Source organism: Erithacus rubecula (assembly GCF_903797595.1).
Source record: "Erithacus rubecula genome assembly, chromosome: 2".
NCBI classification, from domain to species: Eukaryota; Metazoa; Chordata; class Aves; order Passeriformes; family Muscicapidae; genus Erithacus; species Erithacus rubecula.
Window position 1 is genome coordinate 14,444,042 of NC_136685.1, and position 20,911 is coordinate 14,464,952.

Below are 20,911 nucleotides of genomic sequence, written 5' to 3' on the forward strand. Positions count from 1 at the left end.
TATTTCCTTCTATCTCTCTTTAAGTGTTCTTAATCAAGTCTGTTTTTTCAGTCATCCAAAATCCCAGTTTAAAGAAACAGAGCCTTCATAAAGCTGCCTCATCCACTGACTGAACTAGAAGCAAGCCCCTGCCCCCATCCCTGTGTATCCACATCTCTCTGGCTGCAGCATGCCATCTGCAAATACTGTGGAAAAACAGGAAGCCTGGAATGGAGCCTCGGGGTCCTGCTGCTGCAGTGATCCAGTCCCACACACAAACACACTCCCGAGGCAAAGCCTGCCCTGCCAGCCCCCCGCAGACCAGGAATGGCAGCAGTCAGCAACACATCAGCTGCTGCTCAACCTGAGCCACTGCTGAGCATCCCACCTGCCTGCAACTCCCACAGGGCTCCAGATAAACATCTACCACGGGGCCCACAATTATGGGGACACTTTGGAACTGAAGAGAAGGGGTCTGCAGGAAGGATACCCCACAGGAGTGTTCTTACTTCAGATACTGAGAGTAAAGTCTGTGTGTGCTGGATGTGCTATCAGCTAGTCAGCGTGCAGGGAAAAGGCAGAAAAAGAAATCTGAACTACTCTTCCTCCTGATCCTGTAATGGGAACTGGCTAGTGAGGGGGTCACAGTGTTTCACCCACCATTGATGTCCTAATCCCAATACAGGGACACACATGGGCTCCCTATGGATCAGCAGCCACGTGCACAAAGCAAGGCACTTGCTGAAAGTCTGTTCAAAACCAGTTAGAGCACTGGTTTTATTTCAGCAGCTTCTCAAGCCAGAAGCAGAAGAATCATTCTACCTCTGAACTATGGTTTACAAGAATTATCAGCTTTATGTAGAGATTAAGCTCTTTCCCCAAAGGAGCTGTAAAAGACAAGCTGCCAAACTAAAGCAAATCCTGCCACGCAAGCTGACATATCCAATAAACCAGTTACTGTGGGGTAACAGTAGGTAGGGGAAAAAAGTCAAGGAAAACCAAAAATAGACAGAACTATTCTATACCAATCTCCCACTATGCCTATCCTTCAACATCAAAAATAATCCCTGAGCACTCAAAGTTAGTTTTAATTTAACAAGATGCTGGAACCAGAAAATGGGTAAGTAAAACACATATAGACTGTTTCCATACTGGCTCAATTTATGGAACAAATCAGTTCATATTAATTACAATTAATTTTCATTTACCTCTAAAATTCCCCTTCTGTAACTGAATAAACTGTTATATTTACTATAGAAGCTTTACTTCCTAACAGAGCAGCCTAAAATTTCAATGCATTCCCATTTAGCCTAAACAAAACTCTGGGGGAACAAAAAAACCCAACAAACAAGAATAAAAAAGCAGTTTCTGAGTTTCTCTTTTCCTTTACATATGTAATAATTAATACCAACTACCTGTACTGTGCTTTGCTTACACCAGACCTCCCCATGCTCCAAAACAAGGGACTTGCACAATTCATTTCAATCTAGTCCAGATGGCAGGATTCCACTTAGATCTAAACACACGTACACAGACAGCAAAGCTTCACTGCAACTAAAGCCTGTGAAGTTCAACTAACGCCGCAGGGTCAGCTGAGGGCTCAGAACAAAGTATGTCTTGTTTTGCTTGTCCATGGAGAATGAACATTCCTTCCATCCCCGAGATGAGCAAAAGCTTCCCCATCACTTACATCTTCCCCTTCCCACCCCCCTCCCAACAAAAACGTGCATGTCAGCACCCAACACAAGCCAGCAGCAGAGCCATACACACCAGTGTGGGTGCGAAGGTGGGCTTTGAGGTGGGAGCTTTTGAAGTAGGTTTTCTTGCAGCCGGGGAAGTCGCAGACGTAATTCCTCCGCCTGGAGAAGTCCATCTGGGGGGCGCAGGCCTGGCCAGAGGCGATGAACACGGGAGCAGGGGCCAGGGGCAGCAGCTTGGTGCTGCCCACAGTGACCACGGCCTGCGGGCACTGCGGTGTCTGCGTGACAGCGGGCTGTGGAAGAACCAGCATGACAGTCCCCTGAGGCACAGAAGGGCCCATGAGCACAGGCTGGGAGAGAGGGGCCGTCTGCGGTAAAATGGGCTTCACGGGAGTCGAGAGAGCTGGGGCCGAAGGCTTGACATAGGCATTAATCATGCTGCTTTGTCCATTTAAAGGGATCATCTGACAGAGAACCTGGGGGCTTGAGACAGGGGCAGGTGTCACTGGGGTAGCTCCTTTTTGCAAGTCATTATCACAATTCTTTGGTAAGTGGGTTTGCGGCGAATCAGGCAGCTGCCCTTTATTGGTCACAACATCACTGGAGTCATGTGCATAAGGCCGATGTACTGGAGAGGTTTCGCTGATTAAATCACCCGCAGCACACGTGTCCTGTGGCAGTCTGGAATGTTCTGGGTCATCCGCCCCACACCAGTCTCTGGAAGTGCTGTAGGCTGAAGTTACATCTGTTTTCTCCTGCAGGGCAGGAATGTGGTGGCAGGCAGAGCCATCACCGGTGTGACGAATGACGCTTGTTGCCATGGCCCTGCAGGGCTGAGGTGCGCAGGATTCGGAGATCGCTGGCTGCTGCCCCACGCTCAGAACACACGGCTTGCTGGTGGGAGAGGCAGCAGTCACTGATGTGACTGAGCAGGCAGCTGTGCTGGCCATCACAGTCCTGGGCTTGGAGTAAGTCACTTGTGAGGACAGCAGCGTGGCTGCCGACATCTCCACGAAGTCAGGGCTCTGCGGAGGCGTCATGCACTGCAAGAAAAACCACACCAGTGTGGATCAGTGTAATTCCATAGCACAGCTCTCCCCTGTCTTTACTCTGAAATATAAAATTACGTGCCCTCTCCCAGCATCTCAGAATGTGCCTCTTAGGACAAATGAATACAGCATACTGCTGTGGTTTAACCCCACATGGCAACCAAGACTTGCTTCCCATGAAGCTCACTCATCCTCCACCCTCAGATGGATGGGAAGGAGAATTAGAAAAAGGTAACTATGGTTTGAGGTAATAACAATTCAAATATAGGAAAATACAATAATAAAAATATTAATTGTAATAAAAAGGCAGATAAAAAGAGAGAGAGAAATAAAGCCCAAGAGAAACAAAAGATGCACAGCACAACTGCTCACCACCCACCTGGCCTGACCCCAAGTAGTGATTGGCCTCTTCTGGCCAACTCCTCCCAGTTTATACACTGAACACCATGCCCTATGCTATGGAATATCCCTTTGGCCAGTTTGGTCAGCAGGGTCATAGCCATGCTCTCTCACAGCTTCTCCTCCTCACTGGCAGAGCAGGAGACACAGAAGTCCTTGACTTAATTGTTGCTGAGCAGTGCTTACTCTGAAACATCCGTGTGTTGACAATATCCACCCCATATTCTATACCATTTATATCATGCCTACACTTTTCAATACATCCCAAGTAACCATCATTATTTTTCCTGCCTTTTGATACAGGTATCATTCCCTCAGTCTATGGGCCATCCCTCTAGAACATCTGTTGAGTTCATTCATGCACTGCTTTGGGCTCCAATTCATAGCAGTTCTTCAGGGCAGCAGAGGTGTTGTGTGGTGTTGGATGTTTTGCCTGCTGAAGTCAGTTCTCATTCCATGACTGCTGTGTTTGTCCAGTTTCATCAAAGCTTGTTCTTCATTAACCTGGGTGATTCCTCTGTAATAGCCTTGATGTTGCATGTAGCCAGCTCAGCAGTGCTGACATGAGTGTTAGATTAACATCACACAATCCAAATCAGTGACTCACACAGAACCAGATCCCCTAGGAGCAAACTTTGGACTTCCTATCCTCCCATGACCCACCAAGTGCACCCAGGTCCTTGAGCAAAAGCAATCCCATGGATGGGTTTGTCATTGCCTGATGCAGGAGTAACTCAGATTGTTTGCCCACCATCTTTCTTGTGGGCCCTACAGGGACTTTATCCCCTTCTACACTATGTAAAAGTTTTGCTAGAGCACAGCTGGCAGATCCTCTAGTGCTGACTGCTCAGGTGGCCTTTGCTAAACGTGTATCCCATTGTTTGAAGGTCCCACCACTCATTGCTTTCAGTAACAGTCTGTTCTATCATTCCATTTTCCTGGACACTGGCACATGATGGGGCATGTGATAAACCCACACAATGCCATGCTCTTCAGCCCAGGTGTCTGTGAGGCTGTTTTGGAAATGAGTCCCCTTGTCTGGCTCCATTCTTTCTGGGGTGCCATGCTGCCATAAGACTTGCCTTCCAAGGCCCAGGAGTGTTCCAGGTGATGGCATGGGACAGGTGTCCAGTTATCTGGTGGTTGCTTCCACCATCATAAGCACCTGGTGCTTGCTTGGGGGGTTTGTGGGAGTCTGATACAGTCCATCTGCCAGGTGTCTCCAAATTTGTATTTCAGCCATTGTCCTCCACACCAAAGAAGCTTTACCAGCTCAGCCTGAGTAACTGAAATGTGTGTTTCACCATTATGGATAGCACCACAGTACTGTCCATGGTCAAATCCACCCCTCGATCATCACCCCATCTAAAATGCTGCATTTCTTCCCTGACAGCCTCAGATGTCATGGGCTCACCAAGCAATAAATAATTCACTCTTGTGAATCTTGCCAATCCATATCCACTTCAATCTGAGGAGCCTGATCCACCTGTTGTCTGTTTTCATGTTCCTTGGTGGCCCAGCTCTTGGGTACATGAACATCCATATGATGTACCTTCACAACCAGAGTCTCCACCCAGGCAGCAGTATCTTGCCACAAGGCAGCAGCCCAGATGGGTTCACCTCTGCTCTGCTTCCATCACTGTAACCACCATCACAGGGCATTTGCCACCACCCATGAATCAGGACAGAGATAAAGCACTGTCTGTTTTTCTTGTCCAAAGCCAGTTTTCACCTCTGCAAAGTCACTCAATTCACCTTCTCCTTCAGCAGTTTCTTTAAGATTTCGTAGGATATGCCACAGCCACTTTCCATCTTCAATGCTCTCCTACAACACAGCAGGAATCATCAAACACAGCATATTGTTTCTCATTTTTTCGTAACTTATTATACAATAGAGTCTCTTCAGCACACATCACCTCCTCATCAGGTGGCATCCAGGAATCTCCCTTCTCACAAATCCCAGGAGTCTTGAAAGTAATCAGAATTATCAAGGTTTCCTATGTGAGCAGCTAGTGTGAGCAGCAAGACCCACTTATTCCACATAGCATCAGCAACATGATGTGAAGGAGACCCATCCTTTGCACATCCAGCCCAGCACTGGAAATCAGGATGCCAGGGAGAGCTGTGCTTCAGTACCAGTCACTTCCAAAGCAGCTGGAACCTCTTTGTAAGCTGCCAGTATCTCTTTTACAGATGGAATTCTCCCCTTGAGCACTCTACCAGAGGTTCCAGGTAGGGCCATTTTCCTTGGCTGCAGTGTAGAGCACATTTTTTGTATCTTGTCCTGCCCAGACTGGCCCAAGGGCTGGGGCAAAGTTAATTTTCTGCATGAATTATCTCCTGCTTAATTTGTTAAAAGGCTTGTTGTTGTTCAGGGCCCCATTTGAAATCATTCTTCTTCTGGGTCACTTGACAGAGAAGGATGACAATCAGACTGTAATTTGGAATGTGCATTCTCCAAAAACCCACAATGCCTAAGACAGCTTGTGATTTTCTTACTAGTTATTTTGCTAATCAAATCCACTGGGATTTGATGACCACCTTGCTCTTTTATTCTTAAAAACTGCATCTTCTGTGCAGGTTCCTGGACCTTTGTTTTATGACAGCTTTCAGAGAGATCTGGACTATTTTCTTCCCTTTCTCAAAAACTTTAGCTGCTGTATTGCCCACAATGATATTATCAATATATTGCAGGTGTTCTGGAACTGGATCAGTCCATGGCAAATGGTTCAAATGTTTGCACATGGGTTGGGAACACTGATTTCATCTGGATCTGTGGGTGACTGTGCCTTCCTCATGTCATAATAAACCCCTTCTGGTACAGCTAATTCCCTCAGGTACCAGATATCTCTCCCCACAGTAGCCCACCTGCCTGGGTGACACAATCTCTTTCCTGAAGGAATACCTTTCCTTCACACCTGACTGAGGTGCCCCCAGGGGCTGAAGACTTGTGTCATTTTTCCAATTTGTCAATGCTCTCTCACCTAGGAAGTCATCCAAACTGCTTGGCTTCCCTATCTCCTAATTCCAGGGCCCACTGGAGCAATCAGGTGATAATGTGCACACCTGGACAGCAGCTGAAACCTCTTCACATATCCCACAGATCTCTCATGGACAGGGACTGAGTGATTACTTCTTGTTCTGCCTCTTCCTCCATCCAGTTTTTTGTGATGGCTCTGCTTCATCCTCCTTTACTAAATGGCTGACTTTCATGTCCATTTCTTCTTGTGTACAAGGACAACTAATAAAGGCACAAGCTCATCCTCTGGCTCAGCTGCATCATCCCTTGCTGGGGTCTGAGCAGTCACACTGCATGATGTCAGGGTCTGAGCAGCAACACACAGCTGCTTAACCCTGAACAAGACTTGAACCACATTCACAGTTCCTGGTTATTCACAGACCATGGTTTCAGCATCCCAAGGATTTTAAAAATTTCCAAAATTCCCATGCCTGGAGAAGAAGGGGAAGATTGTGTTGGCTCGAAGGTTGGCTCTCAGAGGCAAAAAGGCAAACATTGTCACTATTAGCAGTTTCTAAGAGATGATTCCCCAAGTACAGAGGAAATGACAGAGGGGTTGAGAGTATGAAAACCAGATTAGTTTCAAAGCCAGCAGTTCTGTCTATCATAATCCAGTGTTATGAAGCACAATGAAATGTTAACTTAAGCCCAGCCCACGAGATGATACCACAGCACTAGGGGGAACATTCACAACAAGTAAACTGTTACATAACACAACAACTCTGACATCAAATAATTCAACACTGTGACCAACAACTAATAAACTAATAACATGAATCCTGATAAATTTGTTTCAACATGGTTTGGTCAGATCTGTAATGGAAGAGAATCAGAAAGATAAAACTCATGTGTTGACATAAGAACAAGTTAATAATTGAAATAAAGTAAAATATAATAACAACAATTGTAATTATTATTACAGGGAGATACCAAGAAGAGAGAGAGCAATAAAACCCAAGAGAAACAAGTAGTGCACAGCACAACTACTTGCCACCCGCTGACCAGGTCCTTCCCAACATCACTGGTTTTTATGCTGGGCATGTCACCCTGTGGTGTGGAATATCCCTCTGGTCACTTTGGACCACCTGCCCTGGCCATGCTATTTCCCAGCTTCCTGTGCACCTCCTCACTGGCAGAGCATGGGAATCTGAAAAGTCCTTGAGCTGGGGCAAGCACTGCTCAGCCACAGCTAGAGCATCAGTGTGTTACCAGCATTATTCTCATCCTAAGTCACAAACTCAGCACTGTGCCAGCTACTAGGAAGAAAATTAACTATCCTAGCCAACAACAGGACACTACATTGCCTTATCTCATGGCCATTCCAGTTATGCTCAGAAGCATATTAATAAAAGGAAGGCAGTAAGGCAGCTGTAAACTTGCATAAAACACTGCAAGTATACTCACTGCACCACAAAAAAAGTCTTTCATTTCTTTCTTCTCAGCAATGAGCACAGCTGTGAGGCTATAAGCAGAATAAACAGACCAACAATAGACAGCAATACTCTACCTTTCCATTTCAGGCTCCCAGCAAGCCCTAGATCTTTTCTCAATGATTACCTCATCATCACATGGCTACTTTTTAGATGAAGACAAATGAAACTGCTCTGTCCCTTCTTATTCATCCATTTCTCTCTGTGCTGTCTTCCTGCATCTCCTCTCCTTCCTCCTTTACCACTGAAAGGTATCTCGTGCCACTCAAGAGACAGTGTCAACACTGAGCAGCAGGAGATACTATGCCAGCTGCTTGTCAGGCTACTCTTATCTCAGCCTCTTTCCTCTATTATTGCCCTTTTTCCTGGCAACTGCATACTAGAAGCCTACTGGTTGAACGGGCCTTAACCATCTAAAATCTTAATGGCAACCAAGCCCTTTCTTAATACCTACTTTTGTTGCAACATAAACTGAAACAAAAGAAAAAAAATTGGATTCAACCAACATTAGTCAGCTGGAGTAGACCAATGTCTGGAGAAATAACAGGCTACATGTACAAACACATAGTACAGAAACTAATTAAATTGCCTATTTCATAACGGTAATGTGCACTTTCTCTTACAATGACCAGGGAAGCATAATGTCATCAAGAGCCTTTTTTATACAGTGCTTGTAGATATACTGATGCCAAATCACTAAGCTCAGTCTGCCATTCTTACTCAAAGTGCTCCAAGAAACCTACCACAACCATCTCAGCATCCCTGTCGAATCATAACCTGTCAGCAAGGGTTTTCACACCTAAATCTAACAAAAGCCTCTACATTTGCTAAATCAGAGACAGCAAAAGAACCTAAACTCAATAAGCTCATCTCACTACCCTGTGTATACACACAGCACAGGCTGTGACAAAGGGACACCTGAGCAAGGCTGTCTTTTCCAGCCAAGTTAAAGCATTGCAGGGATGTGACATCCAGGTGCTGGGCACATTTGTTTTGTGCTCATGTTTTCCTTACCAGCGTTGACAAGTAGTCCTTTGGTAATTCAGCCGCAGCCTCGGCGTGCATTGTGAAATCCCCAGAATCCGAGAAGGGCGTGAGGGGTCTTATCTTTAATATGTCACCTTTCTGTGATCTTTGACCCCAGGAGCTCATGCAAACAAGGGCCTCCACAGCTTCGATGTCGTTCTGCTCCAGGGTGCTGCAGGTGGACCTCTCGCTGTCGTGGCGCTGCCGCTCGCGGATGGACTCATAGATGTCCACAATGTCCACCTGAGAGCAAGAGGATCACTGCGTCAGGGCTGACACCACCCACGCTGGCTGCTCTCAATGAGGGTCAACTGAAACAGATCCCACGCCCGCAGCAAGACTTTTACCAACTGGCTCAACTCTCACTCTCACCCCAGCAGCTCATCTAACATTCCCTTAACAATAAAAAAAAAAAAAAAAAAAAAAAGGAAGATGTGATTTTGCAGGAAAAGAACAGATATGTGTGTGGCTCACATTTCCAAGCTTACTTTCCTGGATTACATTACTTTGAACAAACACATCCCATGCTTGCATACAAGCAAAAAAGAGGAAAATTCCAACCTTGTTTAGACAAAGCTATTTTCTGAATCCAAAAGAATATTCAGCACTAATGTCATTCTGGAAACATTTAGAAGATAAATTGATAAATTTCAGCTACTGGTAAGATGCTTTAAGGTGTGATAATTGACTTAGAGTAATGTGCATCACAAAATAATTTAAATCTTACTTTTAATAGGGAAGCCAGGATGGGGAAAAGATGGAAAGAAAACAGTTTTCAAAGTGCAGTTGAAACTGTTTGCATTGTATTTTGAAAAGTCTGATACTACACAGGTGCTAGGTATCTAAAATGCACCCTAAGTAACATGAAGACAAATGTAATTATACTAATTTGTTTCCAATTGCAAGCATCACAGAATATTTGTCTGTGCCATGTGCACACATGCAAAACTCTTGAATTCTCTGCAAAAGGACATCCAAACTCCACAAAGCTCTCACAGTGCTTGCAGTGGCTCCAATAAAGCTGTGCTAGGCTGATGGGTTATTACTCACATGCCAGCTCAGTCTCAACTAGGCATCCAGACTCCTCCAGCCTTAAGACACACCAACTATCTTGAAGGCTGGGATTCAGAAGTGTGGACCAAGCCTATTGCTGCTACACAGAGTGTTTATATCTTGCAGGAAAAAAGGTTTTAACTCAAAAGGCAACACCACACCATTAGCATGCCCTAAAGCCCCAGAAGGAATTCTACTCATTGGGTGACAGCAGGTATACACTAAGTCAATGGGTTTTGTTACTGAGTTAAGTAATGTGAGATGATCCTTATTCAACAGTGTCACAAAGATGTAAAGCTGTGTTTGCATACTACGGATGTGCAGACAAACATGCTAAATATAATGGATCAAAAATGTTGGTACTGCACTCACAGAGGACTTTCACCTAAAACATGAGGTACCAGCCTTGGAGATGTCATGATTCAGGGGCTGGAAGGGGTAAAGGCGATTAACACCTTGGAAAGAGATTTCTATAATTTCCGCTGAACAACAATGAGAGGAAAACACGATGTGTGCCTGCAAGCCTGGACCTCGACCGCCCGTCTCACCGGGGCCAGGCCAGGCGAGCTCTGCGCTGAGCAGAGTCTGACACTGCTCCTCTGAGAGCGTCTGCAAGCGGCCAACACAGGCACGTTTATTTATTCCAACCCTACGCTTCAGAAGAGCAGCTTTCCCTAAAGAAACATGAAACCTCGCTTCCTCAAAGGAAAAAAAAAAAAAGGAAATAAAAAATTGCCTCACGAAAAAAGCTCTTTCTACAGACAAGCGCTACAGACCGGGTTCTCCGGCTGCTGCCAGGGAAATGGCCAAGCGCGCCGGGCGCCTGTCCTCACATCACCCCGCCGGGAACTACGTGCGCGGGGCGCAGGCAGCGCGGAACGGGCGGGGACTGCGGGAGCGCGGGCTGCGGGCGGGAGGGGACGGGACGGGGACGGGCAGGGCGGGTCGCTGGCGGGAAGGATGGGGCACGGGCAGGGATGTGGTGGGCGGGGAGGGCGATGCGGGTCGCTCCGGGGCGGCATGGGGGCGGCGGGCAAGGAGGAGCGGGCAGCGCGGGTGGGCAGAGCCGGGGGCCAGCGCGGCGCGCAGGGGAGCGGCGGGCAGAGCCGTGAGGGCAGCGCGGGTCCCTCACGGGGCAGCGCCTTTCCCCGCCCGCCGGGCCGCGCTCGCCCCCGCCCGCTCCTCGCCCCACGGCGGCTGCCCCGGCCGGGCGGTGCCCGCGAAGGAGGATGGAGGAAAGGGAAGAGGAGGAGGAGGAGGAGAAGGGGACGGGGGGCAGTTCCCACCCCGCCGCCGCCCTGCACGGGCGCTGTGGGAGAGCCACCCCCGTTCCCTGCAGGTGACCGGAGCAGCACCCGCTTCTGAGGGCTCTGCCCAGGCACGGCCGCCCCGTCCCCGCTGCCCAAGCGAGCCGCTCCTCACCGGGCGGGTAGCGGTCCCTGGCGAGGGGGCGGCGGTCCCGCACTCTACCCGCAGCCGAGCACGTGCCCGGGCTGTACCGGCGCCGCTGTCCCCACCGCCCCTTCTTCCCTTCCCTTCCTCCCTCCCGTGCCCGGTGCTCACCGCGGGAGCATCTCCCATGTCCGAGCAGGGCGAGCAGTGCATGGCGCGGCTCGGGCTGGCGGCGGTGCGCCCGGGGAGCGGCAGCGGCGGCAGCGGCGCGCACACAGCGGCGGGAGCGGCACCCGGCAGCGCCGCCTCCTCCCGCTCCGCCCGCCCGCCGGGAGCGGCGCGGCCGTGCTGGGGGAGCGCTGCAAGCGCCGCCCGCGCCAGACAGCGCGGGGGGGACGGCGTCAGCCAATCAGCGCCCGCCGCCGCCCGCGCCCGGCCAATCAGCTGCGGCGGGCGGCGTGATCGCGGCGTGCCGGCGGGAAGGGCGGCGCGTGGGCACGGCCGGCGGGAAGGCGGAGAGGGGGCGGGGCCTGCCGGGGCGGGGCAGCGCGCGCTGGAAACTGGGGGAAAGGTCGGGGGCGGGCGGCGGCCGGGAATGCCCGCGCGCCGGGGGGCGGGGCCGCCGCTATTCCCTCCTCGCCCTCCGTGGTGCGTGCGGCGCGGCACGAGCGCTCCCGCCAACCGCCGCCGCCCGCGCGCGGGGAGCGCCGCGTTCCCGCCGCCGGCTCTCCCGTCCGGGGAACGCGCCCCATTCCCGCCGCCGGCTCTCCCGTCCGGGGAACGCGCCCCATTCCCGCCGCCGGCTCTCCCGTCCGGGGAACGCGGCCCCATTCCCGCCGCCGGCTCTCCCGTCCGGGGAACGCGCCCCCATTCCCGCCGCTTCCCGGCACCCGCCCCGGTTTTCCCGTCGAGGTCCCGCCTGCCACATGCGATAGGGAAGGGGTCGGGTGCCTGCCCGGCCGCGACACTGCTTTGCCGGGTGGAGAACTTAGAATTACAAATAGCCCTAAACCCCCTCCCAAAATCCACGAAAGGCCGGTGTTATGGATCATTGGATCCATTGGTCTTGGAAGGCCTCCCCTGGGCCAGCCTAGCATGTGCCCCTTAAAAGCCTTCGACATATATTCTATTAAAAAATGCGTGTTCTTTGGTTTTTCCTGTCCCCAGCCCTTGATTTTGTTTTCCAGTGGCAGCTGAAGTGTATTGGGGCTGTGATTCCCAGCAGGATTTGTGGTTGTACTGAGCAGCACCACAGCTAGGGCAGCTCTGCATCCCAAAGCCTGCGATGTAGCAGGAGGGACCTGTAATAAACGGAGCAGGGCCAAAGCCTTTATTAAATAGCAGCTCTTTTATTGAAGAATTGGGGGGGGTCGCCAGGGGCTGACACCTGCTGCTGCTTGCTTAGGCGACGCTGGAAGGAGGTTCCCGTGCAGTCCTGTCCAAGGACAGGAAAGGGAGTTCCAACCTCACAGGCACGTCCAGAACTCTATTGGAGCTGGTCGGTCCAGGGGTGCCATTCTTCTCAACAGCTCCTTAGTTCATGGGTAGTTAGGACTTCCACTGAAGAGGTGTTTCTTGGGAACTCTGGAAACTTTGCATATGGGGCAGTGTCTTTTGATTGACAGGGGGCAGCAGCAGGCGGCCGGAAGCGAAGTGAGGGACAGGGCAGAAGTAGGAAGTGATTGAACTAGAACTGGGATTGTTTGGGAAAATACAAACAGATGGCCAACTTGGGGATACAGAACATGCATATCAAGAACAGTAAGTTGCTTAACATTTTAACAGAGGGGACTTTTAAAGCTATTTGTATCCCTTAATTTTATGGCTGCTGAACCTATTTACCTCAGGACCTGTGTCCCCAGGGACGGGACAGGCTCCTGCAGGCCTCTGATGGCTGCTGGCCTTGCCAGCACTATCCCAAACACACCCTGCCCCCTCCCTTATGCCTCCTTGACACAGAATGTGGACAGCAAAAAGCATTTTATCCTGCTGAATTATCTCTATTTGTTCCTTCCCTGGTTTCTCAAGACGTTACATTCTCAAGTGTCCACACAGAGAATCATCTTGAATCTCTGGGCTCCTTCTGCTGTCAGCTTCATTTTGCCACTGGGGGTTATTTTTTCCATTGCAGCTCTTCTGAATCCCCATCCTTCCCTGCTGTCCATGTAGTTTCTGAAGCTTCACTGCACTGTGCTCATCCCTGCTCTCCATTACTGCACATTTCATGTCTTTCAGCTTTCCCAGCTCTATCACTTCCCAGCCCATTAAACAATAAATTAAAAGGGTCTCCCTGGCCAGATCTTTGTGCAGAGCATAGGTTACCAGCAGCTTTCTCTCTGTATTTGCACGGGACCTGCTGTGCTGGAGCACTGGCCTCTGCTGTATGATGGTAAGGAAAATGCTGATAATTCAAACTGCAAATCAAGTTCTAACATTGAAGAGTTCACAAAGGGAAATCAGTTGTGTGACAGAGAATGAAAAAAAAAAAAAAAAGCACAATTGAGGTGGGGACATGAGGTTTGTGTTTCTCAATTCCATGAATACTTTTCAAGAAAAAAAACTTTAGGTTTTTAAAGGAAAATACTGTTCTATCGTGCATGTTTACCAGTTCTGCTCTAGTTGGGAAGTGACTTGTGTTTGTCTCCTTGCTGCTTGTAACTCATGCAGCTCCTGATCAAAACACTTGCACAGCCTTTGTCATTGACAGCAGAGACTTTTAATTGAGTAACAGCATCTGGAGGCAGCACAGCAGCCTTGCCAGGGAAGAAGCAGTCACAGGGAAGTGGAATCATTTCTCCTGACTCCCAACAGGGCGTTTCCCACGTCACACACCCCAGACTCTGCCTACATGATCCAAGTTCCCCAGGAGTCCTCACTACAGCTCATGGATGCAAGATCAGTTAAAAGAAGTGATGTTACAGGTCTGTACTCTGACTTGTGCTATAGAGAAAATGTGTGTTTGATTATGTTCCCCTTGCTGAGCTAAAAATGGCAACTAAAGTTTTTAAAATAAGTCCTTGGAACTCTTACCAAAGCCACCTGGTTTGCCTTTTTCTGCTGCTGCCAGCTGAGGCAGTGCTGGATGAGGAAGGAGCACCTTCATCCTCACATTGAATATCAGGAGTCTGAACCCCACAAAGCCTGAGCCCCCAGCTCTGGCAGACTTAGAGCTTCTCCCTCTCTCCCACCTCCTACTTCTCCCTGCTTTCTTTCCCTTCCCAAGGCTGCACCAAGGTGAATAATAAAGCATCTAACATTTTCCTGCTTCTTTATGCTGTGCCTACACCCACTGATTTCCCCATGGGTTTCACCCAGCAGCACAGCTCCCTGAGCAGCACACAAGTGAATCCTCAGGGTGATCCACGCTGGCTGCAGCTTCCCTCCTTGGAGGGACTGCTCTGGAACACAGCCCAGGTACCCTCAGCCCCATTCCAAGGAGCTCAGAGCAGCACCATGCTGGTGGCTGCAGGATGCTGGTGTCCCTGCCCTGCCTGGCTGTTCCCATGGGTGTCCCTCCCAGCAGAGCCATCCTGCACCCCCACAATGCTGCTGCTGCTCTGGTGCTCTCTGGACCCAGCTCTGCAAGGACCATGTGGTTTCATAAAGGCCTGTTTAACTCAGACCACTGGCAAACACTTCAGAGAAAAGCTGTCTTTGTTGGAGGTAGACAATGCCTTTGTTCCAGGCAGGAAGGAGCAGATGTAAGTGGCTGCAGTGGAGGGTTGAGAAGGCTCTGCTCTGGTTCTTATCCTTTCTGCTGTGATGACAAGAAAGAATCAAACATCCTGTGTGAGTAGCAGGGAAAATAATTAATACTGGAGACTGAAAACAACAAAAGGTCATGCAGGCAGCTCTCCCCATTCCCTTCTTGTAGCTAATTATGCCATAAACCATTCAAAAGAGACTGAAGGGAGAATATTATGGGCTCAGACAGTTTTCCTAATATTTGCCAGTAGTTAAAAATAGACCAAAGCAGTTGTCTGGGGTGCAGCTCTACAGTTACTGCATTTTGGCAGCAGCATCTGGTCTGGCTGCATACAGCAGCAGGCTACTCTAGCAAACACACAGAGCCTAGCAAATGGGAGAGCACTAAATAAATATAGATAATTACCACCAGAGCCCCTGTGCTGGGGCTGAGAAGATACATGGGAGGAAGTGAAAGGCTGGTATAGGATGGATCTCTGTCCCCTTTCCTTTCCCTTCTCTGTTGTGAAGGGCAGAGCAGTCAGAGCTGCCACAAGCCCAGATTGTCCCAAACCACACTTGCTTGGCAGACAGCAGCAGGCAGAGGAGGAACGCCCCACCAGGGAGGAAACTCAGGAGCTCTGCCAGGTGGTGTCTGTCAGCAGCTGATGATGGAAAAGATTGCAGCAGCCCCTGGCCAAGGGCAGGAGCAGAGGATTCACCCCCGGGAATAGCAGAGATACTGAAGGTATTTATAATCAGAGTTACATACAGGGTATCTCTGAGAAAAGTGGGGGGAAAGGGATTTAAGGGATAACCATAAGGAATAGAGGTGGGAAGAAGTTAATAAAAGAAAGCAGGGAGAAGAACAAGGAATATTTCTTGGTATGATATATTCTGAATATAAAAGTGATGGCAGATCCATGGGTTCTTACAAAGCCTGTGGCCCGGCTGACAGGGAGTGTGTGTGAGGGGGATTTTGGGGAGCTGTCTCTGCTGTGGGGCGGGGCCGGCTCCTGGCGCTGTCCCCGAGCCCGGCGGCACCGCGGGGTGGAGGGACAGGGACAGTGATAGGGACAGTGATAGGGGCAGGGACAAGGATGGGACAGGACAGAGACGGGACAAGGGTAGGGACAGGGATAGGGACAGGGACAAGACAGTTACAGGACAGGGATAAGACAGGGACAGGGATGGGGACAGGTACAAGGATGGGACAGGGCAGTGACAGGGCAGTGACAGGACAGGGACAGTTATGGGACAGGGATGGGGACAGGGACACGCTGCAGCGTGCCGGGAGCCAAGGGCAGTGCTGGCTGGGGCAGTGCAGACGTGCCGTGTCCCCTGCTGTCACAGCTGCCGGGACATGTCGAGCGCGCAGATGCCGCTGCCCGGGCTGCGCTGCGTGTGCGCCGGCAGGGACAGGGCACAGCCTCCGCCGGAGCACGGACACGGCCTCACCTGCTCTCCCCAAATGCTGCGAGGCAAAAGTCAAATTCCTCCTCGCCTGCAGCTCTGGTATTCGCTTTCCGAAGCAGACTGAGCTTCTGGTGCATGGTAGCGTAAGGAAACATAGCCCGGTTGCAACAAAAAGAAAGCTTTAAGAGAAGAGCCACAAAGACTGTTTCCCACTCTATTTTGGACCCAGTGTCCTGACAGACTAAACACACACTGCCTATTTTTTTTTTTTTTTTTTTTCCCTTCACTCCCAAAATCTCTTTCTACACAAAAATAATAACTGCATCAAAGACTTCATGAGCCCTGGCAGTACTACAGGGAGAAATCACCACTCAAACAGATTTGTTATGAGTATGTGAAACATAGTGTTTACTGAACTAAAAGAATCCAATCATAAGTATTGATTACAGGTGTGGGCTGTCCACAGGTCCACTGTAATAGAAATATAAAAGTAAGTGACAGTGATAAGTGTGACATACTAGTGCACCATCTGCTTGCTCAAGTGCACCATCTGGTTTTTCTACTGCTGCTATTTGTGCCCTGATCCTATTTTAGTGGAACCAGGAGATGGATTCAAAAACCAGCAAAAATTAAAATTACATGCTACTTATTTATTATTCTGCTTAAGAGGATGTCTTCATTCTTTTCACTGTTCCCTTGACCTCAGCCTACACATATTTTCTGACACACAGGATATTAAAGCATTAGCAATGCTGATGGATGTTCCCCTATTTTGGTCATCTCAGGACTTGCTGGGGCAGCTATCAAGCCTGTGTGCAAACATGTTCCATCCTGAGTTGTCTTCCACATATTATCAGCCCTGCAGTGTTTTCATGCAGCACTCAGGTGCTGGAAGATGTCCTGTGTGACCAGAGACTGACTTCTGGACCACTGGACATCATTCCTAGTGGGGTGGTTGGTACCACAGGGGCAGCAATGCCTGGCACTGGCAATGGCTCCCCCAGCACCAGCACTGGCATCTCCCCTGGGACATTGTCCACGGGCACCCAGGTGTTGTGCAGCACCAGGTACAGAATGGTGCCAAGCCCCAGGGAGGGCTCTGGGTGGTGGTGGGGGCTGTGGCTGATCACAGGTGTCCTGCTGTCTTGTCAAGTGTGTCACCTTTTTTTGACATCAGATGGGGCTTGTTTAAGGTCCTGCTTTTCCCCATTCTTCACACTGGCTCTGGATTGCCCAGCTGATATCAGAGGGGCTCTCTGCATGGCTCAGATGTACAACCTCTGTCCCCCCTCTCTTTTGATAATGTGAAACACTAATGAGCACCTTCACAAGCTTCTTCCAAAACCCCTTTCTGGGAATGGGCCCTTCTTATGTGCCAAGACATCCCAGACCTGGTTGTGTGATGAAAGGCTGCTGCTGCTTGAAGTCATGGGTCTAAGCAGGCACTAAAATAAGAGTCCATGTTACTTCTGGTCTAGTGCCTTATCTGTATCCCTGCTACCTTCCTCCCACACACTTCAGGGTGCTCCTGACCCTGCACTTCCTGGGGAATTAATCACATATCCCTGCTCCACTCCATGTAGTCTGCAGGTTTTCCATCTCCTCCTCCCTGAAGCTGCAGGTCCTATGCTTTCCTTCCCCAGCCCTGCAGAACAAGCCTCTCCCTCTCCCTCTCCCTTCTTGGCCTCCTCCTGGTAAAATATTAAGAATAAGGAACGTCCCTGTTAAAATGTCACCATCAGAGGTTGCAGTTATTGACCATCACTGAAAGTCAGACAAATGAGGGGACTGAGCAGGGGCAGGAGACCAGCCAGAAGCAAGCACAAAGCTTGTGTGGGAGAGAATGAGACAGATGAGAAGACAACTTTCAAAGGCCACCAAACATGCCTCTACTGCTGCTCTCCTGCACATGGATGTCCCATGGACACCCAGGCTGAGCCCTGCTTGCCCCTGGATGTGTTCTGGCCAGGGGTGAAGAACCTGGCTATGGGGCCAGCAGTGCAGTGGGAGTATGGTGTGCTTTCCCTTGCTGCTCACAGATGCACAGATTCTGCAAGAGATGAGCAAGAACCAGAAGCTGAGGTACCCCTGCTCGATGTGCTCAGCTTTGCTTGCTGCTTCCCACAACAGCATCCATGTATTAAATCCTGTCACTGTGCACTGTGAATTTTGCTGTATAAGGTGCTCCCCGTGGCAGCAGCTGTCACACCACACACATGCAAAGATGGGATTGCTAACCCATCAGCAGATTTATAAATAAACTCCTCACCAGCCACTCCGGCTACACCAGCACCTTCTTCCAGTTTCCCTGGGCTGTGCTGTGCCCACTCCCATCTCTGCTCCTGGCTGCAGGCTCTGCATGCTGCTCACCTGACACCTTCCATTGGGCAGACACTTCCAGTGGGCAGAGCAGCTGTGCTCTTACAGACACATTTAGAGCTGAGTTGGCCCATGCTCCCTCATGGGTGACAGGGTTTCTGTTTCCCTCTCCAATGCCACATGAGTCTCACTGGGTGTCACAATGCCAAACACTGCACAGATACCAAATCCAGGGACAAAGACACATCCCTGGTAAATGACAGCCAAAGCAAAGGAGGGCATGAGCTGAGGAGATTGCTTGTAAGGGTAATTCCTTCCCTCCACCCAGTGCTTGCACTCAAACTGTGCCATCAATGATTTTATACCCTGAGCATCCTCCTAATAAAATGCTGAATTAACTGTATATTGAAGGACAGTCAAGTATGGGATTTTACAGCTGAAAAATACATTTTCCATTAATAATTAAATAAATTTTAAAACTACCTTCCAGACTTTTCTGGGGGGGAAAGTCAGTGGCAATTGAGTGGCATAATAGTTTAAATCCCTGTTCTAGCATCTAAAGGGACGTTTATCATCCCAGCAATGACCACATTCGATCCCTGCCCCAGCTGAGGAGCTGGAAAAGGGCAATTCCTGTTGTGATACTTCCTTGGCAGCACTGCTAGTTGGACATGACTCAGCCAGCTCCATTCACTCAGTCAGCTGCACAACAGACCCTGCCTTTTGTTGGGGTCAAGTATCCAGCCAGCTTGATGCTTTTTCTCACAACTAGTGCTTGCCTGGACTTACTCCTGCAGCTCCCCTTGCACAGTCCTAATGCCTCCCTTCAAAAGCTCTTTCCCACTTAGTTTTACACTATTTATATAAAAAGGACAAGGAGTCCCTATCTTTTTCCCAGCATGGGTAAATCCTTACATCAGCCTTGGGTGTGCACTTCCCCTTCACTGCTGCAGTGCTTCAGGATGTTAAGAGGTGCACCAAGATGACTAATGTGAAATAAACTCAGGTTCCAGTACTGTGCTGCAGCTCTTCTGGTGTGTAGCCATACTATTTTCCCTTCCTGAGTGCAGGCAGCACTGTTTACACTCTGTTTCTTTCCCCTTGGGCATCCTTCCACAGTGCCAGCAGAGCAGAGGATTGAGCACCACACCTTGCAATGCTTTTCCAAGAGGTGGATGATGCCCAGGGATGCCCCCAGCTGCATGCCCCACTCTTCCCCATGGCTGCAGCTCACCTGAAGCAGTCCCAAATCACCACTTCATCTCTGATCTCTTGGTATTGTCTCCTCCAGGAGACCCAGCACACACCTTCACATGACAAAAGGCACAAACCCACCCACAGGAGGAGTTTCAGAACATCAGGAAATGCTTCACTGAGGTGACTCAGTACTGGGATGCCCAGGGGGCCTGTGGAGTCTCTGTCCCTAGGGATACTCAGAAGGCTTCTGGACAGGGTGCTTGAGCAGAGGAGGATCAGGTGCCTCTAGACATCCCATTCAACCCCAGCCATGCAGTGACCTGTGAAGAGCAGTCTGAACAGAGGCTGAACATTCCCAGTTCTGCTGGATGGGAAAGGCCTTGGACTGGGTAGAAACATTGCTTTTACCCAAAACCCTTCCCCACACTCCCATTAACTTCCAGCCAAACTGAGCCCTGGCCACAGCTCCTCCTGCTCCACAGGCACCACCCTCCTTTCCTCCTGAGCGATTGACTGAAGCACCTGAGCTCTGAATACCCTGCCTGACTGCCTTTACCTGATGGTTTGGGCTGGCAGCTTATTTTTCACCCCAGCTCAGCAAACTCCTCCTTCTCCCTTCATCAGGGCATGAAATCCCCCTGCTGCTGCAGGCAGCCAGGTCCCTGCTAGCCACATTTCCACCTGCCATCCCTGCACTTTATGGCATTCACACACTCTGTCACGCTGGATTACATCCACCCCAGTGCTGTTGTCAGGGAGCTCAAATATGGTTCATAAAAGCCTCAGGATGTACCTTTAGAGCAAAATAACAGCAGGTTAATGGGTAGATGTAATGCAGCGTGAAAAAACCTTGAGGATCAGAGAGAGAGGGTTTTCAAAGCAGGGTGATGGGGGAAATTCCTCCAAGAAATTAAATTTTGCACAATTTGATGGTGTTGAAGAGCATCATTAACCCCCAGCACTTAGGAATTGAAGGATGGACCTAAAGAAGAAGTGTGAAGGACAGTGATTTAACATCAAAACCATCATCTTCATTTTTTCTTTCTCTTGAAGTATCTTTCAAATTTTGTTTTTATCCCTTGAGGAGGGCTCAAAATTTGCCTTTGAAAAGAACAATGGAAGTCAGAATGGGGTCTTTGGGATGCTGCTGGCCATTAATGGGGCAGCATTGACAGGCAGAGCTCAGCTGGTCCCCAAGGCTGGGCTGGGGGTCACTCACAGGCAAAGCTGTGGACAGGACTGCCAGGA

General features: G+C 49.8%; 1 protein-coding gene across 2 annotated transcripts in view; it reads right to left on the minus strand.

The window, feature by feature from the left end:
* The window catches only part of KLF11 (KLF transcription factor 11), a 66,503-nt gene that overhangs the window by 3,077 nt on the left and 42,515 nt on the right, over positions 1-20,911 (minus strand). Inside the window, exons 2-4 of one of the 2 annotated variants that reach the window (XM_079298077.1) lie at positions 11,219-11,309; positions 8,591-8,845; positions 1,750-2,722 (exon numbers count right to left, since the gene is read on the minus strand). In XM_079298077.1, coding sequence (XP_079154203.1) covers positions 1,750-2,722; positions 8,591-8,845; positions 11,219-11,260 — 1,270 coding nt within the window. In that variant the 5' untranslated portion in view covers positions 11,261-11,309. Of the gene's footprint in view, positions 1-1,749; positions 2,723-8,590; positions 8,846-11,218; positions 11,367-20,911 lie in introns of those variants that run through there. The other variant, XM_079298076.1, reaches the window with a different exon arrangement.